Source organism: Portunus trituberculatus, chromosome 47 (genome assembly GCF_017591435.1).
Source record: "Portunus trituberculatus isolate SZX2019 chromosome 47, ASM1759143v1, whole genome shotgun sequence".
Classification (NCBI taxonomy): Eukaryota; Metazoa; Arthropoda; class Malacostraca; order Decapoda; family Portunidae; genus Portunus; species Portunus trituberculatus.
In genome coordinates, this window is record NC_059301.1 from 25,448,250 (window position 1) to 25,472,249 (window position 24,000).

Here is a 24,000-nt window from a genome sequence, read left to right on the forward strand (position 1 = left end):
CTTTACTTCTTAGCTCCTCCTCCTCTCACCTTTTGTGCCGGTTCACTCAAACACTCATGTCTCCTATTATCTTTTATTCGGCTTTCTTTACTTTTGTTACTGCGTCAAGAATATGAATCGTCAATCACTGTTTTCTTTTCGTTCATTTCTCATATTTTGTATTTTCTTGTGTTCCTTTCTATATTTATTTCTGTTGTATTCGTAATTTTCCATTGTTGGTTTTGATTTTTTCTGTCATTTGTCAGTTTCATACTTGTCCTTTTTATCTTCGTTTTTATTCTCTTTCAATATTTTTTTTCTGGATCCCCTTAGCTTTTGCATTGTCACCCTCTTGATATATGATTAAATTCTTTCCTTTATTCGTTAAGTTCTATCTTAATTTTTGTTTGTTATTTCACCTTCCACGTATTTTTATTCAATTATCTTTCTGATTATTAATTTCTCACCAACATTCCCATGTGCCTTTACTTCCTGCATTTACCTCCATTCTTTTTAACACTGCCTCTCTCTTTTGTCTTTATTTCTCTCTTTTTTTTTTTTTTTTTTTTTACAGCTTCCTGATTCTTTTACTTAATTTTTCTCATTCTTCACATCTTACCCAACATTCTCCGTTGTGTTTTCACTTTTCCTTTTTTTCATCTATATTTTCCATCCGAACTGTCTTACACTCTATCTCAATTTTTCAGAATATTGAACTTTCTCCTACACTTTTTTTTTTCTCTCTATTTCTCCCTCTCTTACTCAATATTCCCAGCGTGTCTACTTCTTTTCCACTGTATTTAGATTTTTTCCCCCCACTGTTGCATGAACCTTACCGCAGCATCCCTCCTCAAGTCCCCGCTCCAGTCCCCCCTCGTCACGACTCCCTCCATCATAATCGACCAGTCACTCCGCGGCGTTACTCGAAACTCAATCGGGGCGAGATCTGAGAGTGTGATTCCGGGCGACCACAACTTGGGCAGGCGGAGTGCGTGAGGACCTGGCAGCGCCCCGAGTGTTCCTGCCTTCATATCCTCCTCTCCTGTCTTTTCTTCTCTTCCTCCCAGCTTTGTCTGTCCGCCTGTCTCAACTGCAGGGTGTAAAATATGTATTAGTGGGTATGTACGCATGTAGGTGGAGGGGAAAAGGTTATTGCTTGTGGTCAGGTGGATGTGGGCGGCTGTGGGCGGTGAGGGCCTGCAAGCCACAATGGGCTGGTCTCCACCAGTAGTGTACCTCACGACTCACCTAAGGCTACCTGGCGGGACACGAACAGTTTCTTCTTCTTCTTCTTCTTCTTCTTCTTCTTCTTCTTCTTCTTCTTCTTGTTCTTGTTCTTGTTCTTGGTCTTGTTCTTGTTTGTGTTCTTCTTCTTCTTCTTCTTCTTCTTCTTCTTCTTCTTCTTCTTCTTCTTCTTCTTCTTCTTCTTCTTCTTCTTCTTCTTCTTCTTCTTCTTCTTCTTCTTCTTCTTCTTCTTCTTCTTCTTCTTCTTCTTCTTCTTCTTCTTCTTCTTCTTCTTCTTCTTCTTCTTCTTCTTCTTCTTCTTCTTCTTCTTCTTCTTCTTCTTCTTCTTCTTCTTCTTCTTCTTCTTCTTCTTCTTCTTCTTCTTCTTCTTCTTCTTCTTCTTCTTCTTCTTCTTCTTCTTCTTCTTCTTCTTCTTCTTCTTCTTCTTCTTCTTCTTCTTCTTCTTCTTCTTGTTCTTGTTCTTGTTCTTGTTCTTGTTCTTGTTCTTGTTCTTGTTCTTGTTCTTGTTCTTGTTCTTTTTCTTCTTTTCTTGTTCTTGGTATTATCCATCCTGTTCTTGATCCTGCTCTTCTTGTTCTTTTTTTCGTTTTCTTTGTCTTTGTCATCGTTGGTGCTGTTGTTCTTATGTGTTATCGTTCGTCGTGGCTCTCCTGGTGCTTATATGCTCATCCTCGTCACCGTTGCTGCCGTTGTTGTCTTGCATTTAATTTATTCTTTTTTTTTTTCAATCTCTCCTTCTTTTCTATCATTGCCTTAAATTTTAGTTACTGTCTTACATCAACTGTTGGTTTTATGCTTCTTCGATTCTTCCTCCTTCCGTGCTTCCTCTTGTCAGTAGTATTTTTTTGAGAGGAAAATACAAAGTGCACTCGGGAATTATAAGGGGATAGTGTCATGGAAATAAAATCAACAACAACAACAACAACAACAACAACAACACGTATATGAACTTATTTTGTATTTTAAAAAGCTGAGAGAAAGTGCGCATGATTTGAGATAAGGAAGGAAAAGTGTAAATAATTATGAGACAGAAAATAATAATGATAAAAAACTGTTTCACATTAGATAAGCAAATTTAAAATCCTGAGAGTAGGAATGGGCGGAGGAATTATAAAAGGAAAGAGAACAATCGGAGAGGCTGATGAAAGAAGAAAAACTTTGTCTCACTAAGTTCTTTTGGAATGGCAGATCAACATGTTTTATCTTATTTTTCACTATTATCTATATATTTTACACTTTCCTTACTTATACCACTCTTGTTTACACTAAAATTGACGTAAAGTAAAGGAATAGAAAAGGAAAAGAAGAAGGAAAGGAGAGAAAAGTAATATCAAGAAAATCGCATGGAAAAAAAGAAACTACAACGTGGGGAAGTATTCTGGAATCGTGTAAAGATACGAAATGAGAGAGAGAGAGAGAGAGAGAGAGAGAGAGAGAGAGAGAGAGAGAGAGAGAGAGAGAGAGAGAGAGAGAGAGAGAGAGAGAGAGAGAGAGAGAGAGAGAGAGAGAGAGAGAGAGAGAGAGAGAGAGAGAGAGAGAGAGAGAGAGAGAGAGAGAGAGAGAGAGAGAGAGAGAGAGAGAGAGAGAGAGAGAGAGAGAGAGAGAGAGGAGAGAGGAATTGGCGGCGTTAAAGGGGAAGAGAAGAAGGGAGGGACGGAGGCGGACAGCTCAGGGTAAAGGGCACTCCACCCGGGCATCAGAAAGCGTAAGACCAGTATGGCACAGCACGACCTGCCCCAGGTCCCACGCCCGCCCCCTCCTGAGGCGACAGTGTGGCGGAGGGGAAGGGAGCGGGGAGAGGAGGAATAGATAGGAGGGGGAGGAGTGTATGTGATAGGGAAAGATAACAGCTTGAAGGAGGAAAAGGTAGAGATGATTAGAGGGAAGGAAGGTAGATTGGAAAATGAGGCGGAGGGCTGGGCTGGCACGGACGAGGGTATAAATATGAAAATTAGCTGCTGAAGGAGGAGGAGGGGAATGAGGAGGAGAAGGAGAAGCAGGAGGAACAGGAAGAAGGCGAGGAGAAAACGTGCGGGAGGCTAAGTTAATAATGGTGGATAAATGTTGTAAGAAGGAAACACTAAACCAAAGAACTGAAGCGACACAACTTGTAAATGCAGCCTGCAAAATGAAATTAAAATGAATATGAGATGAATTTATGAATATGCAAAGCAGAGAGAGAGAGAGAGAGAGAGAGAGAGAGAGAGAGAGAGAGAGAGAGAGAGAGAGAGAGAGAGAGAGAGAGAGAGAGAGAGAGAGAGAGAGAGATGAAAACAAAGGATAGAGTGGACAGCAGCCTCCTTACCAGATGCCTTTCTCCACAGCCTTCCCAGCAGGCCTGAAGGGCACCCCGGAGGGACGTCGCCAGCTGACGTATCGAATAAGAGGAGTAGAAAAAGCTTCCGTGTTACCCTTGCCAGGCAACCCCGAGGCCCCGCAAGGATCGTCCGGCACCCAGGTCGAGCTGCTCCTTCCCCTGCAGTGGTTCATCGCTAAGACGAGTATCACCCTCAAGCTTTTTCCATCCCAGCAACCACCAACACGCAGCGAGGCGCGATGTCCGTAGCGGCACGGCATGGATGGCTCAGTGGAGGGAGAGAGGAAAACCTGTGAAAAAAGTTTACCGTCATTTGCACACACACACACACACACACACACACACACACACACACACACACACACACACACACACACACACACACACACACACACACACACACACACACACACACACACACACACACACACACACACACACACACACACACACACATTGGTGACTGATAAATTATTGTGGTGATAAAATCCAGTCAATCAACAATTACAGAATTAAGTATACTAATATATCGGTTTGTGTTAGCAATACAGAAAGCTCTTGCCGTCATTTTTTCGTATAGATTCTTCGTAATGATATTTTAAACTTTGTTAATCTAATTCATCGGTGAAAACTCAGCAAATATTTTAGGCTGATAAGATAAACCAAAACTTCTTGAAGTATACAATGAACCTATACATACAATCTTAGAACGGAAAATTCAAGCCCACAAATTAACTGGTGATGTTTATAAATGATGGTTCCCTGTCTTAGTGATCAGGAAACTTCTCTGTTCTTACTGGTACGTACCTATAGAGACAACAGACCATCAAAATGCAGCACACGGTTTTGTTGCCTGAGTGTAGTGTGGTGTGAGGTTCAGAGTGGCCTGAACGATTTTGTTTGCTTGTCACCTAAACTTCTTAATCTAGTTACCATTAATATGACAGCATAGCAAGAGTCTTATCGTACTTGTGGGTACCAGACATTCCTTTTAAGATGCCAGCAGACGAGGATTCCAAAGCATGAAGGGGCAGATGTCTGAAGGCAGGCTACTCGTTTCGTCTGAATGTCTGCTGATCCAATTACAGTCCTTGATTTAAAATTATGTTACCTCTCTTTTTTCCTTAATGAGGTTAAGAGAGAAAAAAATCATTAAATAACATTTCTGAGCCAAGAAAAAATCAGAGCCAGTGTATTCATAAAATATTGAAAATGTTCCTGGAGATAATTTCGACCACGAAAGGTTAAACATCAGGCTGCATTAGCTTACGTAAGACGGATACCAAATTCGAAAACACCACGCTGAAATGAATGCTATACGAGTAACATTGATTTCATATTGAAATTCGTAAGGAAAGAAGAACTTCAAAGGCGATAAAAACACACGAGTACTGTATAAACATTTAGTGTGATGTGAGCTTGTGGAGATGTTTGCATGCTTCACAACCAGTCACTCCACTCTGTAAATCCTCACACTAATGTTGTCAGATAAGATTTCCAATTAAGCCAAGCGAGGACTGGTAAAGAAGGGGTCAGTGTCCACTTTACTTTGTGTTTTCTGTTTATGAGAGTTCGTCACACAAAAGGCCTTGCATGATGTGTAATGCAGTGCGTTGCCTGACTTACTAACGCTAACACACTGCGACCCACTGCTGAAATTCATGAAGGTAAAACTTAAAAACCACAAGCACCTACAGCATGATAAACACGTACTCCTGCAATCTTGATAGTGGAGTACCCGCAGCATTTCAAACAAGAACGGTAGGAATACAAATGAAAACCATTGTGCATAGAAGTAACACCAGAGATCGTATTCCTTGACATTTGAGTCTTATCTCTTACATTTCACAGGTTATACTGGGAATCGTAATAATTTTCAAGGCTGTTTTCCTGATTGTGGTAGTAATTTGATACGCACTCTGCATCGCTAACAGGAAAATAAAACATTAATGAAAATTCGAATAGGTAATCATCTCTGTGACCATCGCACTTTTACCTCTATGAGGGTCGTTACCAACATTCAGAGCAGTATAAAAGTGTAATTTGTATAGGCAGAACAGGGGAAAGAGTAAAGAGGGAATGAAAGGAGTAATATTGTATTGTCAAAGACACAAAACTATTATATAGCATGCTTTAATTCAAGATATGTCTAAAAAAAATGACTGAGAATTATTGGATAATAATATCTAAAAATAAAAGCAGTGAAAGGATTAAGAATACTGGTTTAGAGGCGAAGGAAATTTGTGGCATGAGAGTGGAAACAAGTCGTAAATTTGTGAGGCAGATGCAGCTGTCAGTTCAGATCCTCACCTTGTGCCTCACCGGTCTGTGGCGCTTTCTTGTCTGCATTGAAGTAAGTGGAAGGTCAGGCTTGTCTCGTCCCTGGCCTCTTGCAGATTCACTCGCCCACGACAGTGAAAGACGCGGTCCTCTCAACAAAGATAAAGGCTCGCGGAAGGAGGGAAGGAAGGAGTGGCGCCTTTTATCGCTTTGTCTGCGAAATCAGGGGTATCTAGACTGCATCGTGGGACACTTGCATGTACTAATATAGATTGTGAGTGTTCATGTGTGTGATATGTGTAGGTGATTTAGACTGTATTAATATGCGAGCTTACCTTAGCCCCCCCACACACACAGACACACACACACACACACACACACACACACACACACACACACACACACACACACACACACACACACACACACAGAGTTGATGGTATATTGCTATTGTACATATTACACTATAAATTGATATTGAGATATTGAGTATTGATTCACTCCTAATAAAGCGTATGTGCGTGTGTATGTGTGTGTGTGTGTGTGTGTGTGTGTGTGTGAGAGAGAGAGAGAGAGAGAGAGAGAGAGAGAGAGAGAGAGAGAGAGAGAGAGAGAGAGAGAGAGAGAGAGAGAGAGAGAGAGAGAGAGAGAGAGAGAGAGAGAGAGAGAGATAATAATGAGAGAATAAGAATAATAATAATAATAATAATAATAATAATAATAATAATAATAATAATAATAATAATAATAATAATAATAATAATGGATATTGGATACAAAAGAAAACCACAATCTTCCAACTAATGCATAAGTAGAATGTGTGTGTGTGTGTGTGTGTGGGGCTAAGGTGGCGAGGGCGGCGTGGTGAGGGTCAGGGCAGGTGGGAGCCAGGCAGGTGGCCAGACACACGTGCCCGTAACACCTGCACGCGCCCCCAACTGCCCTGGCGCGACGTGATCAAGCGGGTCGAGGCGCTCCATCCTCCCTGTAGTGCGCGGACAGCTGCTACAGTAATGAACGTAAAAAATTAGTTGACTCGGCAGTTAACAGTATCATTTAACATCACTTTATCAACCTACCTAGTACCAAATTCCGAAGAAGTGATGTTTGGGAAGTTTGGTATAATGTAATCTTAACTTTCTTAATAATACTGAGAAGAAAATACTTGACTTAGTAATAAACATCATCATTCAAGACCAGCTTATCAACTCACTCAGTATCAAATTCCAAATAAAAAGGGAGTTTTGAAATATGGAATTATATTACTAGCATAAAAGAGAAAGTGATACACCATTTAAGACTATCACTTGACATCATCTCCATACGAATGGTGTTTGTGAAGTCTTAATATTTAATAATTCTTAATTTCTCTGACGATGTTGAACAAAAGAAAAAAAATGGTATTTAAATGCCGTTAATTACTTTATCAACCTACAACCAGAATCCTGATAAAAGATGCCAACAAAAGTTATGAATGCTGGAAGAAAATATCTCTCTTAGCTCTGCTCTCATCTCAGCTCTCTATTCTTGTTATCTCGGAGAAAAAAAAAAAGAGTTGATATATTGTAGTTAGAAACATAAAAGGAATCACTGAAGCTGAAATACGAGGTGCTAAACAGATTTTAAAACGTTGAATAAAAATGTTCCTCTTAACTTCCTTCTCAATTTTCGGTTCATCTTATCTCATTTGAAAAAAAAATATACTGAAATTAAGAACTTTAAAGTTATCACTGGGGACGAAATAAAATCTCATCTTATCTCTGGTCTTGTTCGTATTATCTTATACATATTAGTTGATACTGAAATTCCAAATACTTTTAATGTTTTTACTGCTGTTTGTAACAGTTCGCAAGTATCAACAAGAAAGGGATAAAAGGAAAATTTTTCTCTTATTTCCCTTCAATTCTCTGATTCTTATATTCGTGTTTTCACTCAGATATTAGTTGACATTGTAGTTAGCAATACCATTTATGTTATGAAAGGTATTACCTAACACCAGATAAGAGTTACTACTTAGATAAACATGTAAAAATTGAACAAATGCGTCTCATAGCTCTACTGATATTTTTGTTTCCTTCTCGTGTATCTTATAACTTTTTACGTGTTTTTCCATACTTCCGTCTTCTTTATACCTTCTCTCTACCTGTGAAAATTGATGAGAGTGAATGTAATTTGTTTCATTATCATTTACACAATTATTTATTTACTTAGTTATTTATCTATATTTCATACCTTGTGTTAATGAAGGAGTCAGATTCTTGCAGTGTTAGCTTGATTTTCCCTGGTCTTAGAGATCAGGTATTATGTTGATGTTGGTGTATCTATGTACAGTATTTTATTGAAAATTAATGCATTTATGTATGAGGTAGTATTTTCCTCTTTATACTGTACATGTGTTCCATAAAAAATATCGGTGTTACTTTTTTTGTCTTTTATTTGTGCCGTATGTTTGACTGAAAAATTATCATGGAGCACCGGGAGTGTTTATGCCAGGTGTGTAAGCAAGTTGTAGTCAATAAAATGTATGTATGTATATATGTATGTATATATGTATGCATGCAAGTGTGAAAGTATATGTTTATATATGTATGTACGTACGTACATGTGTGTACGTGTGTGTGTATGTATGTATGTGGAGGGTTTGTTCTAAATTTGTGATCTGCTCTTTGTGTGACTCATCTGTCGCAACATACACACACACACACACACACACACACACACACACACACACACACACACACACACACACACACACACACACACACACACACACAATCACACACACCGGTTAGGATGGGACTTATCCGTTGCTAAACAAGACTTTGCGGTTAAGTGACATTTTATTAAAAGTCCACAGTAGTCTACAAGGAACTATACTATCAATATCCAACACCAATATATCATTCCATCTTTGGATAAACTCCCAGAAAACTATCATGACAAGTACAGAGTGTCAATAACCAAACCTTTCCATCAGTGTGTCAATGTAACGAGTGATGTTTCTCTAGTCACAGTAACACACATACGTAAACACACCAGTCACCCTCCGCAGAAGCTTGGCGTGCCTGAGTGCTGAGTGCATGAAAGCCTCGTGGAGATAAGCCTGAATGTGGGTCAGTAAGGTGTTATATTCAGGTTACATCGAGCGAGCACTATTCAGGAGTCGCTGCTTCTCTGACTTTTTTTTCCTCCTACAATTTCTCTCCCTGGAGGACGCTTGATTGTTACAGCATCACCGCCATCACCTGCTGCCCTGTCCTCGTTCACCACTCTTCCTCCTAACGCTCACCCTTCCCCTTATCGTCTCCTCAGCCTCGCGCGACGGAACATTCTGAAACGCGCCCAAGACAGTGATTCACACCAGCCTCCCCAAACCTGTCTCGGGCACCTGCTTGAGTGGCGGGGAGGCTCGGATGGCGAATTTTAGTGTGGACTTGTAATTACTACCAGACGTTGCTCCTCTTTACTTTACCTCTGTCAGATTAGTGAAAGCGGAATACACATAGCTTCATAAGACAACGGATGGGATTAAGGGGATAGTGAGTGGAAAGGAAAAGTAGGGTGGGGACGGAGAGAGGATGAAGTGAAAGAGAAAGAGGAAAGGGCGGGTATGGAGTGAGAGAGGAGAGGGAGGGACGAACAGGTGAGCTGCTTCCTGGGCAATAATCAGTGCAGCTGCGGCGACGGGCAGGTAGCGACCAGACCTCGTCCTCGCTACACCTTTAATTGTTACCAGTGTTGCTCGTGAGAGAGAGAGAGAGAGAGAGAGAGAGAGAGAGAGAGAGAGAGAGAGAGAGAGAGAGAGAGAGAGAGAGAAAATATGTATTTGTAGGTCTGTGTGAACTGTATTACATAAGAAAATTAAAAAAAAAAACAAACAAACAAAGAAGAAGACTGATTACATCCAATTATAGGCGTTTCCAAAAAAAAAAGAGTCAGACGTCGGTGGGAGGGAAAATACGCGGCACTAAAACTGAATCAAGTAACAATGTGAGTGAAGGGAGGAATTAGCAAACAGGATGTGCGTGATGTGTTATTACCGCGGGGATGAGAGTCAAGTATAGGGAGGCATGAGGGAAGTGGGTGTAGAAGGCGAAGGTAGAGTACTGTACACCAAGAGATTAGAGAGTTAAGGCGGAAGCACGTAAAGGAGGGAATATATCTAAGTGAAAAGAAGACAGTAAAATAGATTGAAAGTAAAACCAGAAAGTAAAAGTTCAGTTAGGGTTAGTATAAAAAGAAAGTTAAGGAAGGAAGCTTCGAAAGAGAGAGAGAGAGAGAGAGAGAGAGAGAGAGAGAGAGAGAGAGAGAGAGAGAGAGAGAGAGAGAGAGAGAGAGAGAATAAAAAAAATAAGACGGAGAGAGGCTGGGAGGGATAGGATGGATGGAGTTGTGGAGGGTGGGTGGATGGGAGGCAGGTGTGGGAACAGCCTGCCTCACCTTGTCTGATGGCAGGCAGGTGAGGCTGACCACGTCACCTTAACTGATTCGCACACTCACAAACCCACGCATAGACACATCTGCAAACACACACACACACACACACACACACACACACACACACACACACACGGCCCGGTAGCTCAGTGGTTAAAGCGCTAGCTTCACAAGCCAGAGGACCGGGGTTCGATTCCCCGGCCGGGTGGAGATATTTGGGTGTGTCTCCTTTCACGTGTAGCCCCTGTTCACCTAGCAGTGAGTAGGTACGGGATGTAAATCGAGAAGTTGTGACCTTGTTGTCCCGGTGTGTGGTGTGTGCCTGGTCTCAGGCCTATCCGAAGATCGGAAATAATGAGCTCTGAGCTCGTTCCGTAGGGTAACGTCTAGCTGTCTCGTCAGAGACTGCAGCAGATCAAACAGTGAATCACACACACACACACACACACACACACACACACACACACACACACACACACACACACAGTAACTAACATAACTAACTAACTAGGTAATTAAGTAATTAATTTACTATACATGTATGTATGTATGTATGTATGTATGTATCTATGTATGTATCTCTAACTAACTAACTAACTAACTAACTAATTAAATAACTAAGTAATTTATTAAGTAAGTAAGTAGATAAGTAATCAAGTAAGTAAGTATTTAAGTAAGTAAGTAACTAATGCTTCATTAAGTAAAATTATTTCTTCATAATTGCTTACCCAAAAGCCGTAGGTCTGATATGAATTGTTTTTTTTTCGAATACAAGACTTGTGATCGTAGGTATACATACAATCATACGCTAATCATTGGTAATATATACACAACCTCTCTCTCTCTCTCTCTCTCTCTCTCTCTGTGTGTGTGTGTGTGTGTGTGTGTGTGTGTGTGTGTGTGTGTGTGTGTGTGTGTGTGTGTGTGTGTGTGTGTATGAATAAGATTCTGGACATGCTATATCTGATGTTATTTTTTTTCATTTTAGTAAATGTAAAAATATATAATCTCTCTATATTATCAAACTCCCCTCGCTAATTAGGGACCACACTACACCAGGACATGCGATGAGGCTTACTAGACTCAGCCAAGCGTCCAGGTGATGTGAGGAGAGTGCATGGCCGCATGGGGCAGGTGTGATGTGATCGCGCGTGGTGATTCCAAAAAGACTCGGTCATCGAAGAACAGCGAACAGTGGAAGTGGTCGCTGGGTGAGCGAAGGCGAGCGACACATAGCGGAGAGGCAGGTGTCGTGGGAGACACAGCCACGTGCCGCCCAGCATCAGCATCTCGCGAGAGAGTGCTGAGACGGCGAGGATTTTCCACCTTAAGACAACGGGCAGACGGGCGAGCGGGCGCGCGCCTGGGCACCAGCGGAGCGCAGGTTGTTCCTCACCGGCGTCTTAATAACAGAGGCTGTAAGGGTCACCGGCAGTGGCAGGTGTGGTTCTCTGAGAATAATTTTCACGTCGCTTGTTTTTAGAATAGAAATCAGCACGTGCTGAGGTAACAGTTCTATATTGGCTTTTACTACTTATTTAATTCCCAGAATGCAGACAATCTGTACATCAGAATAACCTCTTCCCAGGATCAGTACATTCCAGAGACTCGTTCGCTGTAACCCTGAAAGTAGAAAACCACAGGACAGGTGGAGGAGACAGGCAGGTGACGCGGCCTAGCATCATCGTACCTCGACAGCCCGAAACAGAGGACCTCAGAACCACCTCGGATCACCATTACCTCCTGAAGACTGCACAGGGTGCGGGTAGTTCACTCGCCGCTCTCTTCTCTACCTGGTGCAGTGCCTCGCTACTCGTCTTTACCGAAGACAATCTTCACCTCCATCAGGAACATAAGTGTCCATCCCCACCGTCAACCTCGCCCTCCCCGTCGCCGTCCAGGGGTGAGTAAAGCCACATGACGAGAGGAGCGTTCGTTATCAGCTCTATGGTCTCATGCACGTGCGATAAGCAGCACGTGCAAGACTTCGGCACGTGACACCACGCTTAGTGTTTAATTGCGTGCGTGCGTTTGCGTGCGTGTGTGTGTGTGTGTGTGTGTGTGTGTGTGTGTGTGTGTGTGTGTGTGTGTGTGTGTGTGTGTGTGTGTGTGTGTCAGCCAGTCTTGTTTAAATTTGTTCTTTTTTGTATATTTATGTTGTTGATCTTATCATATTCATGCGTCGTGACTTACGTCAGAATATTCATCCCTTCGTGTGAAGACAGGACGGAGGGAAACCAGAGATGCAAATAGACCTCACAACTTTGCACACAATAACGGGTCAGAAGACGAGAAAAAAGTGCTCCAGTGAGTTAGGATGCGGGCTGTTTTTGTGATGCTACGTGCACTTCAGAGAGAGAGAGAGAGAGAGAGAGAGAGAGAGAGAGAGAGAGAGAGAGAGAGTGTGTGTGTGTGTGTGTGTGTGTGTGTGTGTGTGTGTGTGTGTGTATGTGTGTGTGTGAGTGTGAGTGTGACGTACGGATTAGAAACTAGACACACACACACTGACAGACAGACAGACACACACACACACACACACACACACACACACACACACACACACACACACACACACACACACACACACACACACACACACACACACACACAAGTAAGTATAAATTCTCTCTCTCTCTCTCTCTCTCTCTCTCTCTCTCTCTCTCTCTCTCTCTCTCTCTCTCTCTCTCTCTCTCTCATTTACACACCGTTACCATTATCACCAACGTTATCATTTCTATCATCACGCACTCAAGTGATATGACTTCCAAACCCCACACTTCATAACCACTTAGGCACTTGGACTCGTCAAACTTGTTGCTACCATGAGCCTGTTCTACTCAGTGCTTGCCTTGCGTGGCGCTCTCAGCATCTTATTTATATCTCGTTTCTCCTCAGGTCATTTTTTTTCTATAGTTTTCTTTTTTATTTCGTTCAGTTCCAAAACATCAGAATTGCAAACATGCATAAAAACACATGTTTGTATGCATGTGTGTGGTTTGTCTGTTGGCGTCTCAAATACAGTACGAATGTTTCCTTAATTGGTTCTATCCTGTAATTTGATATTAATTAAGATAACACTGGTACTTATGCCTTGCTGTGTTTTCTCGCCTCTTTGTTTCATCTTCGTTAGTGCACTTTCGGTAACTTTTACCTCTTTCCTTTATTGCATCAGCCTTTCTCTCTCACTCTTTTCTTTCATCTTCATCTAGTACTCTCTCCCGCTACTTCGCTGCTTCTTCGTCCACTCTTTAATTTCACGGTATCCCTCCTACGCCCTCATCACCATTCCGCACTTCCTCTCTTCATTAATCTCGTGTCTGTATCTTTCCCTTATCTCACCCTCTCTGCCTTGTCACCCGCTCCACCATCATTCTTTCTTTTCATCCCTCTCCCAACACTCTTCCTTTTCACACCCTTGTTTCTTCTTTCTATATCTCCTACTCCTCCTCCCACCTCTTTATTTTTTTCTCATCTTTTTTCTGTCTTCATCTCTTCTATTTTTTTTCACTTTTGCCTTCTAGCATTTTATGTGTCTTTTCTCTCTTTTGATTACCTTCTTCTTGGCTTCCTTGCTTCTCTCTCTCTCTCTCTCTCTCTCTCTCTCTCTCTCTCTCTCTCTCTCTCTCTCTCTCTCTCTCTCTCTCTCTCTCTCGTTTACTTCTCACATCTTTCGTTTCATATTCTTCCTTTTCCTCTCTTCATCTGCTTACTTCCTTTATTTCAGTCTTTACATGTTTCCCCTTTTATCTAATCTTTCTCCCATTTGTTAATCTCAGCCTATTTATCTCTTTTTTTCTCTCTTCTCGCATCTCCGTTCTCTAAATCTCATCATTTTCTATTTTTTTAATCTTCTTCAATTCACCTCTTTTTTAATTTCCTTTTTCCTCATTTTTCCTTTCTTTCCCTTCAGTCTCTTCATGTTCTCCTGTTCCTCTTCTTTTCCCATATCTTTAATTTAAATATCTTCATCTGCTCCTTTCACTCTCATCCCATTTTTCTCAGTCTAACCATCTCATTTCCCTTTCCCCTTCCCATATCTTTTCTTTCTGTCTCATCATCTCATTTCTCCCTCCCCCGTGCCATGTATTTCATTTCATTGTCTGTATATTTTCTCACATTTCATCTCGCTCTCTTCATCTCACTTCTCTCCCTCCCTTTTCCTCTTCCACCCCCCTTCCTCTGTCTTCAATGGCAATCCGAGCCGCAGGAAGCGAGAAGCCGCAGCATTTCCATCAGGACCACTCAGCCTTTGTAGCCGTAAGTCCTTTGTGGCACGCCTCTCTGGGCCCCGCCCCGTCCCGCCCCGCCCTCACGCTCAATCCTCCTGCCGCGGCAACTCCTGCTCCCTCCCTCCCTCCTTTGTGTCTTGTGTATATGCAAATGGTTCAAGTATTCCCCCATTATTATGAAACGTGTTTATTATAATTAAGATTGTTTTCCTTAAACTGAATCATCTTTTTTTCTTTTCCTTATGTTATCTACATTTTTTTTTTTTTTTCTTGTAAGTCATTCTAGCTGTGCGTGATCTGCAGGTTCCGACCCTCGAGGGAAAGTGATGCAAAACATGGGTGGCGTTACGGAAACCATAAAGATTATTCTGATCTGGAGATAAGAGGTAGGGAGATGGAAAACATTTACGTCACGAAATGATATGCAGCCACCACTGTGGCGCAACAACACGGGAAGGGAAGGGAAGGGAAGGGAAGGGAAGGGAATTTTTGGGAAAAGAAGATAAGAGAGAGAAGCGATGACGTGGAAGGCAGTGCAGGTGAAGAGGGAGAATGTCCCAGCTTAGAAAATATGAATTCACTCAGACAAAGAACATTGTGGAGAGAAAAGGCAGAGTCAAGCCCAAGGTTTCACAGTGGTAAGAACTGGCGGGAAGTGTTGAGTTGCAGGAGACACCCACTTTCTGATGCGGATGTCACGTGTGGGTGATTATGGCTGAAGGCTTCTCTCTTTTGCCACCATATCAAGCCACTTACGCTCCGCTCACTTGTATGTGAGGGAAGGTGGAACGGTTCAAGGAGGCACAAGGAAGAGATGCTAGTGTTTTCTTTACCACTTTTTTTTTCATCCTCTTCCCTTTTTCCTTCGCTATGATATCTTATTAAGGACTTTGTAATTTCTTTTTCTTCCAGTCCTCTTGTGAATATATCTTCTTTGGGAAATTGTTACTTTTCCTCTTCTCTTCTTGGACGTAAATCTCCTTCAGGATTTCTATACCTCTTTTTTTTTCTTTTTGTGGGAATATCTTCTTAATGACTTTCTTACCTTTTCCTCTTCCTCTATTCTAGTAGGTTTGTCTTCTTAAGTATCTTGTTACCTCTTCTTCATCTCTTCTTGTAAAAAAAAGAAAATGCTTTACTTCTTCTATTTCCTTAATTCTTGTAGACATATTTTCTTAAAGACTTTTACCCTTCTCATTCCTCTCTTCTGGTAGACATAGATATTTTCGCAAGACCGGTTTTCTCTTTTCCTTTCATCTTCTGTTAGATAAAAGGGAGTAATAATTTTGTTTAATGAGTTTGCCATCTCTTCTCTTCTCCTCACTTCTTATAAACATGTGTCATTCGTAATACTCGCTCTTCAGTCCTATCACTTCAGTGCTTCCTCGCTTTAGTAATTAAACTTTATATTTATTTGCTTTCACATCTTTCTTTCTCGCGATCCTTTGTTGGTTAATATTTTAGTTTTATGTCTTGTCACTGATTTTTTTTATGAAAGTTGTGTGTCTCTTTTTTCCTGTTTCTATTTATATGACCTCTAGTATATATATATATATATATATATATATATATATATATATATATATATATATATATATATATATATATATATATATATATATATATATATATATATATATATATATATATATATATATATATATATATATATATATATATATATATATATATATATATATATATTTTTTTTTTTCTTATTTCTTGGAATTCTCGCATCATACAATACCTCATTCCATCTTGACCATCCATAATCTGAGTCTTGTGCCATATTTCTGTTTGCATTCCTTCTTTCAATGAAATATGACACTGGATATTTGCATTTATCAATTCTCTAGTCTCACTTTGCACTTTCAAAACAGTAACCTCTATTAATTCTGCATAGCTTATCAAGTCATATTTTTAAAGTTTATTTCGACTTCTGTTTCAAGCCACATTATACTTTAGCTGAGAACCAAGCTTGCCTATATAGATACCTTCATTCTTAGTCTCTCCAAACAGCAAAGTTTCAGTAGCTATAACCCTTCATATGTTATGGAGTTCCTTATTATGTTGACTCTGTTATCATAAATTCATTAATAATGAATATAAAATTTGCTATTATCTTTTAAAATGAATAAATAGATCAACTAATACACATAACTTGATAGACTGACAGACAAACTGATTGACAGATAGAGAGATAATGTGTGTGTGTGTGTGTGTGTGTGTGTGTGTGTGTGTGTGACTCAGAGAGAGAGAGAGAGAGAGAGAGAGAGAGAGAGAGAGAGAGAGAGAGAGAGAGAGAGAGAGAGAGAGAGAGAGAGAGAGAGAGAGAGAGAGAGAGAGAGAGAGAGAGCGTAGAAAGACAGATAAAAAGGGAGAGAACATACATACCTATACATAAACAGAAATCTATACAACCATCAACGTATGCTCTCTAACCATTCACCTTCCTTCTCTCTCTCTCCTTTTCTCCCGTCACGGCCCGCCAGGCCCACGCCACGCCACGCCCTCCGACACTTAGCCCCCAGCGATCCGTGACGCCCCATGGCTCCTGAAGTGGCTGCGAGCAAGATGGCGGACTCCAGCAGTGATGAAAAGGAGAACATCGGAAGTGACTTGATGATCGGTAAGTACTGGTAAACGTTTTATATTGTTATTGTTGTTGTTGTTGTTGTTAGTGGTAGTGGTGGTGCTGCTGTTGTTGTTGTTGTTGTTTTTTGTTTACTTCTTTGAATATTCGCTTTGTTGGCTTGTTCGTTCTACTTTTGTTACACACACATACACTAATACACACACACACACACACACACACACACACACACACACACACACACACACACACACACACACACACACACACACACACACACACACACACACACACACACACACACACACACACACACACACACTTACATCATGGTTCAATCTTTTTATTAATTGATCGGTATTTTTTCATATAATTTTTCTAATACTTTTGTTTTATTGTATTATATATATATATATATATATATATATATATATATATATATATATATATATTTTTTTTTTTTTTTTTATGTGCACGCGCTGGACAAATACTACCTCGTTAGTTTTGTGTGCTTCTCCTTCTCCTCCTCTCCTCCTCCTCCTCCTCCTCCTCCTCCTCCTCCTCCTCATTTTCTCCTGCCACCCTTTTCTCTTCCTCTTCTACTTCTTCCTCCTTCTCAAACACGAACAGCAAAGAAAAAAAAGAAAGAAATGATAAAAAGTAAGACCACATAATAACTCACTGCTACTTCTCTGCCTCCTCACCGACCAGTTCGCCTCGAGTCGCAATAGATAACAATAAAACAATGGTGGTAAAGAAAGAAAGAAACATTCTTGCTTCCTTCATCACTTTTATTACTAACCGATTTTTTATTATTATCTTCTATTGCGTTTCGTCTCGTGTATGCTCTACCTCACGCGACTCTCTCTCTCTCTCTCTCTCTCTCTCTCTCTCTCTCTCTCTCTCTCTCTCTCTCTCTCTCTCTCTCTCTCTCTCTCTCTCTCTCTCCTCACCTCACCTGCCCACTCCCCTTTTCAGACGCCTCCCCTTCTCCTCACCCTCTTCCCTCTAGCTCGCCCACTTCTCCTCGTCCGCCCCCTCCCCCCACGCGCCTGCTGTGTTATTACTCCCTTGGGTGTCCTTTCTGAGTGCTGGTGTGGCCGCCGCAGTGAACGTTATCGTTGCTTCACTCCAGAGTCCTGACCTCAATTTCCGACCCTTGTGAAAATTATTGCAGCGAGCGAGTCAGCCAGCCAGCCAGCTCTCTTTCTTTTTCTGTTCTTTCTTCTCATTTGCTTCCATCCTCACGTCTCTCTCGTTTCACAAAAATTATTGTTGGTAGTGAGCGAGTCAGCCAGATCCGTTCCTCCTCCTCCAGTTAGATCATTCTTTTCTTCTTCTTTTTCTCCCTTTTCCTTCCATCTCACGTGTCTTTCCTTTCACTTCTCTGTCACTGTATTTATTTCGAACGAGTGAGCCAGCGAACCGACTTTTTTTTTTCCATGATTTAGTTTTCTTTCATTTGCTTCCATCCTCACGTCTTTTTTTTTTTTCCTTCTATATCTTTCTCCTCTTCTTTTCCCCCCTCTCCTCTCTTCTCCAGCTTCACGTCTCCTCCCTTTCTGTGCTACTATTTCTCTTCTCTCTCTCTTCTTCTTTCTCTTTTCATTCCAGATCATTGTCAATCACGTTTTGCTATTCGTCTTGTTCTTCATTTCTGTGTCTGGTTTAATTCGATCCATGCACAGTTTTGTTTTTATTATTTAGTTGATACTTCTTGTGTCATCACGTATAGGCATATTGTTTTACTAGTCTCTCTCTCTCTCTCTCTCTCTCTCTCTCTCTCTCTCTCTCTCTCTCTCTCTCTCTCTCTCTCTCGATTTCCTTCTCTCCTCCCTTCAGCACGAACAAACCCCTTTCCTCCCTCTCCCCTCTCCCTCACTCGTACTCTCCCCTCTCCGTCACTCGTGTCCCTCCCCCTTTCCCTTACTCTCTCCCGTGCCTCTCCCCCTCTCTCCTCTCTTCCCCTCTCCCTTATCCTTTATTCTCGTACCTCCCACTCTCCCCCTTCCCTCTCCCCTATCCCTCACTCTCCCTCGTACCTCTCCGCGTGCCAGTCATTACGGTAATTGCCACCCTCACCCTCACAATAATCATGCCACGCAGCCCTCAGAGTTTATCATCCTGCGAGGCTTCCTGACGAGGCCGCCCTAATGGCCCCCTCCAGCCAGGCACCCCCTCCTGACAGGCACTCACACTTTATATCTCTCTCTCTCCCTCCCTCCCTTTCTGGACCGTCTGTTGATGTGTGTGTGTGTGTGTGTGTGTGTGTGTGTGTGTGTGTGTGTGTGTGTGTGTGTGTGTGTGTTGGGTAATGACGCAACCAGACACGTCATGGGATAGTTCAGTCCCTCAACTCCTCTTCCTCATTCTCTTCCTCCTCCTCCTCCTTTTCCTCCTCTCCTCCTCCTCTTGTTCTTCTTATTCCTCTCATCTCTCGTGTCGTTCCTGTTCTTTCGTGTTTGTTGGTATTTCTTCTTTGTTACAGGATCTTTTTGTTCCCTCAAAGTCTCTCCCGCATACTCTTCTCTTCCTTTTGTTCCTCTTAGTCCTTTTTAGTTTGTTCCTCATCTTTTTCTCTTATTTATCTTATCCTTTCGGTTTCTTCTGTTTCTTTTGTATTTTTGTGCTCTTTCTCTATTAAAGGATATTCTAACTCCTCAATGCCTCTTCCTTATCCTTCTCTTTTTTCTTTTCTTTCTATTTCCTCTTTTTCTCTTGTATTTGTTCCTCTAAATTGTTCTTATACCCTTCATAATCTATTTATTTCTCCTCATATTCCTGAATTTCCTTTTATATTATTTGATATTTCATTATATTCTTTTTCTATCGAGTATAAACAAAGGTTTTTAAAATGATTCATCTCATTCATACTTCTTGTGTTCCTTATTCTCTCCTTTTCCTTTTCTCCATAAGTGTTCCTTTGTATTCCTTCTCTGTCACTTCTTTATTACCTGTTTTTTTTTCTGTGTACTTCTCCTTCTCGTTATCTTCTCCTTTTTTTCCTCTAGATATGCTCTTGTTCTTTATTTCATATCTTCCTCTTACTCGCTTTTTTTTTTTTTTTTTTTTTTTTTTTTTTTTTTTTACTTATTCCGTTACCTCTTCGTCATCTTTTTCTTTAACATATTGCTTGTTCTTCTTGCTTCTCTTCATACTCTTTTTTCTTCAAGACATGTTCCTTTCTGTTATTTCAGTTTTTCTAATCTCGGATGTATTCTTTGTTGGATATCTCTACTTTTTTTATTTTTTTTTATTTATACCATGTGGACTTTTCACGGCAATTTATGGACTAAAGGGATACTGTTACTTTAAACTTTTTCTTAAGCATGTGATCTTTTTTTTTTTTTTGTTTGTTTATCAAATCATGATTTTCGTTTTTCATATTTTTATTCTATTTCATTTTATTATTCTACGTTGTTCAGATTGTACTATGTATGTATGAATGTATGTATGTATGTATGTATGTATGTATGTATGCTTTCGTTTGCTTTCCGAACACTTTTCTTTCTTAGTCCAGCGATGTGTATTATTCACTACATATTCATCAGTATTGTTCCATTTAATTTGTATTCTGTGTATATGTGGCTTCCTTTACTTTCCTGACACTCTTCTTCATCTGCCGGTGGTCTGTACAAGTATTACTTATCGCATATTCATCACTGTAAGTATTCATTTCCACCGCTTAATGTCGCTATTCTGCCTTTCTCTCTGTCCATCATTTCCATTCCTGCCGTACCGCGTAATTACTGTACTGGATACTGCTCTCCTCCTTTCTTTATAGCCTCATTCGTCCGCAATCTTGTATGCACCTGATGTTAAGTATAGAAAAAAATACTTACCTCACCATTCTTTGACCTTCTACAAGTATTTTTGTCTCACTTCGCCCCGAGTCTCCTTTGTTCGTGGGCTGGCGCGTCCTTGGCAGGTGTGGGTGTTTAATTCCTGGAGCTTGAAGGACCGTCTGGAACATCCTCCCGCCCTTTTAATGGTGGGACGCCTCCGAGGTTTTGATGTTCAGGTGATGATGTAGTTGTTTGGTTTTTAAGGTTTAGTAGCATTATTTGGAGTTCCATGCTTATATTCTAGTGGACGTGTATTTCTGGACTTTCGGTATGAATTTTTTTTTTATTAATTCATTTATTTATCTATTCATTTGATGCTAACCCCCTTCAGTACCATGACGCGTTTCCATATTAATTATGTCTACTATGTGGTGATTTTATACAGCTTCAGAACCTTATGTGGTGATTAGAATAGTGAAGACTCTGGCCATCAATCTTCTGACCTCCATAAACTCTTCCTAATGTCAATAAAATGGTCTAATCGTACACAAATCGCAAGATAAAAATGTCCCAGTATTGAAGGGGTTAAGTAGTGATGGAACTCGTGAGATTCTAGACTTCATTGTTTAACTGGAGATGGATTTGTGTTGTTTTGGAATGGGTTTGTTTCTGCACTTTTGGCTTTGATTTTTAAAAGAGGGTGACGTAGTGATTCTTGTGTTTGGTATTTAGATTATAGTGGAAATGAGCAATTCTAGACTTGACTGGTTAGATGATGGCGAACTTACATATTTAGATGATGGTGAAGTCATATACTCGTAGTTGTGGGGATTCCTATTTATATAATGAAGTTCTGCAATCTAGTATGAAATGGTTCTGGGCCTTTGATGCTCAAATGGTGGTGGCCTTGTGTGTGGTTCTGAGTCAGGCGATATAAGGTTGCTTGACTCACGACCTCTTATCAGAATTCAGCTTTCCAGGAAGACGGGCTCATTATTTTTAATGGAAGCTCATCATCATATTTTTCATCAAATTTTTCCAGGCTGCAATTTCACTCTGTGGCTCTCGCTGAAAATTCCTCGGTCACATTCTTCGTAGGCGTTGTAATTATCTTGAATTGTGTAAATACTCATAAAAAAGGAAGTGAAATGGATGTGTTGAGAAAATTTAGGACAAACCATATTAACTTCACATCTAACGTTTCGAGTATCACCTTTTTAGAAGTCCAATATAAAGGATTAAGAAATAAAGCGTTACTGGTTTTAAATAGTTTTCACTACTTTGTTTTCTTGTATTTATTAATCTATTGTACATTTGTGTTGCGAAGGAGACTTAAGACTATGATTAAGATTAATTTTACAAATCTAGCAATTTATGGAGACGCCAAAGGGGAAAGTGTATAAAATTACCTTAATTAGTGTTTCTGGTTTCCGATGCTTTCTCACCATTTTGTGTTCTTTGACTTGTTTATTATTGCCATGTTTTCACCACTGCTGGCTGAGTTATAACAGGATCCCTTCACTGCAACTAACACCATGAGGCCTCTTATCTGAGCAAACATACACGCAGTTACCGAATAGAAATAAGGCTACACACACTGGAAGATAACAACTGCTAGCTATTGTTTATCTTTTGCAGTAACTTCACGTTAAACCTCACTAGACCATTTCATTAACTCATTTACTGTTTCGATCATCCTTTGATGACATTCAGATCACTGTAAGAATGTTAACTTGGACAAATAGAGGAAAAAGAGAAGATAGAGGTTAATTGTGTTTTTTTAAGCTACGTTATCAAGGGACGATAGTACAAAGTTGTCTGAAAAGTTGCAAGTGATCATGGGAATAAAATGTTTTGCCATGGAAAAGGAATTAAGTATGAGGAAAGTCCATATCTTTATTTTTATTATATACGGAAAATTTGCCAAAGAAAGTGTAAAAAAAAGTATAGAAAAAGAAGCGCGCTCAAATACCACAAAGAAAAAAAATAGGATACCGAAAGAGAAGCCAATCTTATTTCTTGAAGTATCTTGAGATGTTTCGTGATGAGCATATAAATAAAAAAAAGAAAAAAAAATGTAATCCAAAGTGACAAACGGAGTATAATGAGCGGGGTGACTGCGAGGACTGGAGAGGTCAACGTAAAGGGGGGCAGAGGAGAGGAGTGAGGGGGCGTGGCGGGGGGCGGCGGGGAGGTGGCAGAGGGTGTGGGGACTAAGAGCTACGTCGCAGTAAGCCGGCCATGATGGTGATCCTTATCTGTCTTCCCCAAATGCATGAAATTAGGCAATTTTAGATAATATCTGGTCTGGGCTACACGGTTGACCTGACTCAGATCAATACACCACCTGGAGCTCACGCTATCCCTCACCCCCCCCACTGATACTCCCTCCCTCGTGCGTGCCCCTTCACCCCCACTCCCATCACCCCTCTAAGCTCACTCCACCTACTCCCGCACTCCGCCATTTGTCCCTCATGTTTCTCTTCCACCACCACTACCACCACCACTACCACCTCCTCCTCTTCTTTATTTCATATCGTATATGTTCTCTCTCTCTCTCTCTCTCTCTCTCTCTCTCTCTCTCTCTCTCTTGTCCCTCCCATTCATATAAAAGCTGCCGCACTTGATGTAGAAGAAAAGAAGAAGAGGAGGAAGAAGAAGAAGAGGAGGAGGAGGAGGAGGAGGAACTCTGCAGCAATGTCGGCAGTTAGTTGTACCAGACCGAAATTAAAAAGGCACTAGGTAAAGGATCAACGTGTGCCGTGACCCCAGCGAAGTTTGTATAGGGAGCTGCGGCGCCGGTGGTGGTGGGAGTACATAGGCGAAAGAGGCTGGGAGTTTGATAATTATAATCAATTCCAGTGATAGTTTAGCGAGGAGTCTGCCTTGTGAATAATGTAGAATTCCTGCCAAAATCCGGCCAATCATCTCAGCGGCCTTTGGAAATAACTCACAAGAGAGGTAAACTAATGAAAAGTACTACAAAACTACTTTTTATAATTAATATTTGCATTTTTTGCTCAGGGGTTTGGGAAAAAATTACTTATGAAAGACTCCATAAAATATTATTGTAATCTTTTTTTGACTCCTCCATGCTCCCATTGTTTGTTTGCCTATACGTAACACAAGTCCCCT

The 24,000-nt window shown here is 40.8% G+C and overlaps 1 protein-coding gene across 2 annotated transcripts in view; it reads left to right on the forward strand.

Moving 5' to 3' along the window:
- Positions 1-12,009: 12,009 nt before the first annotated feature.
- Positions 12,010-24,000, forward strand: part of LOC123520827 (paired box protein Pax-6-like) — a 35,373-nt gene continuing 23,382 nt past the window's right edge. For both annotated transcript variants that reach the window (XM_045283457.1, XM_045283458.1), the window contains exons 1-2: positions 12,010-12,161; positions 16,980-17,116. In XM_045283457.1, coding sequence (XP_045139392.1) covers positions 17,035-17,116 — 82 coding nt within the window. In that variant the 5' untranslated portion in view covers positions 12,010-12,161; positions 16,980-17,034. The remainder of the gene's footprint in view (positions 12,162-16,979; positions 17,117-24,000) is intronic.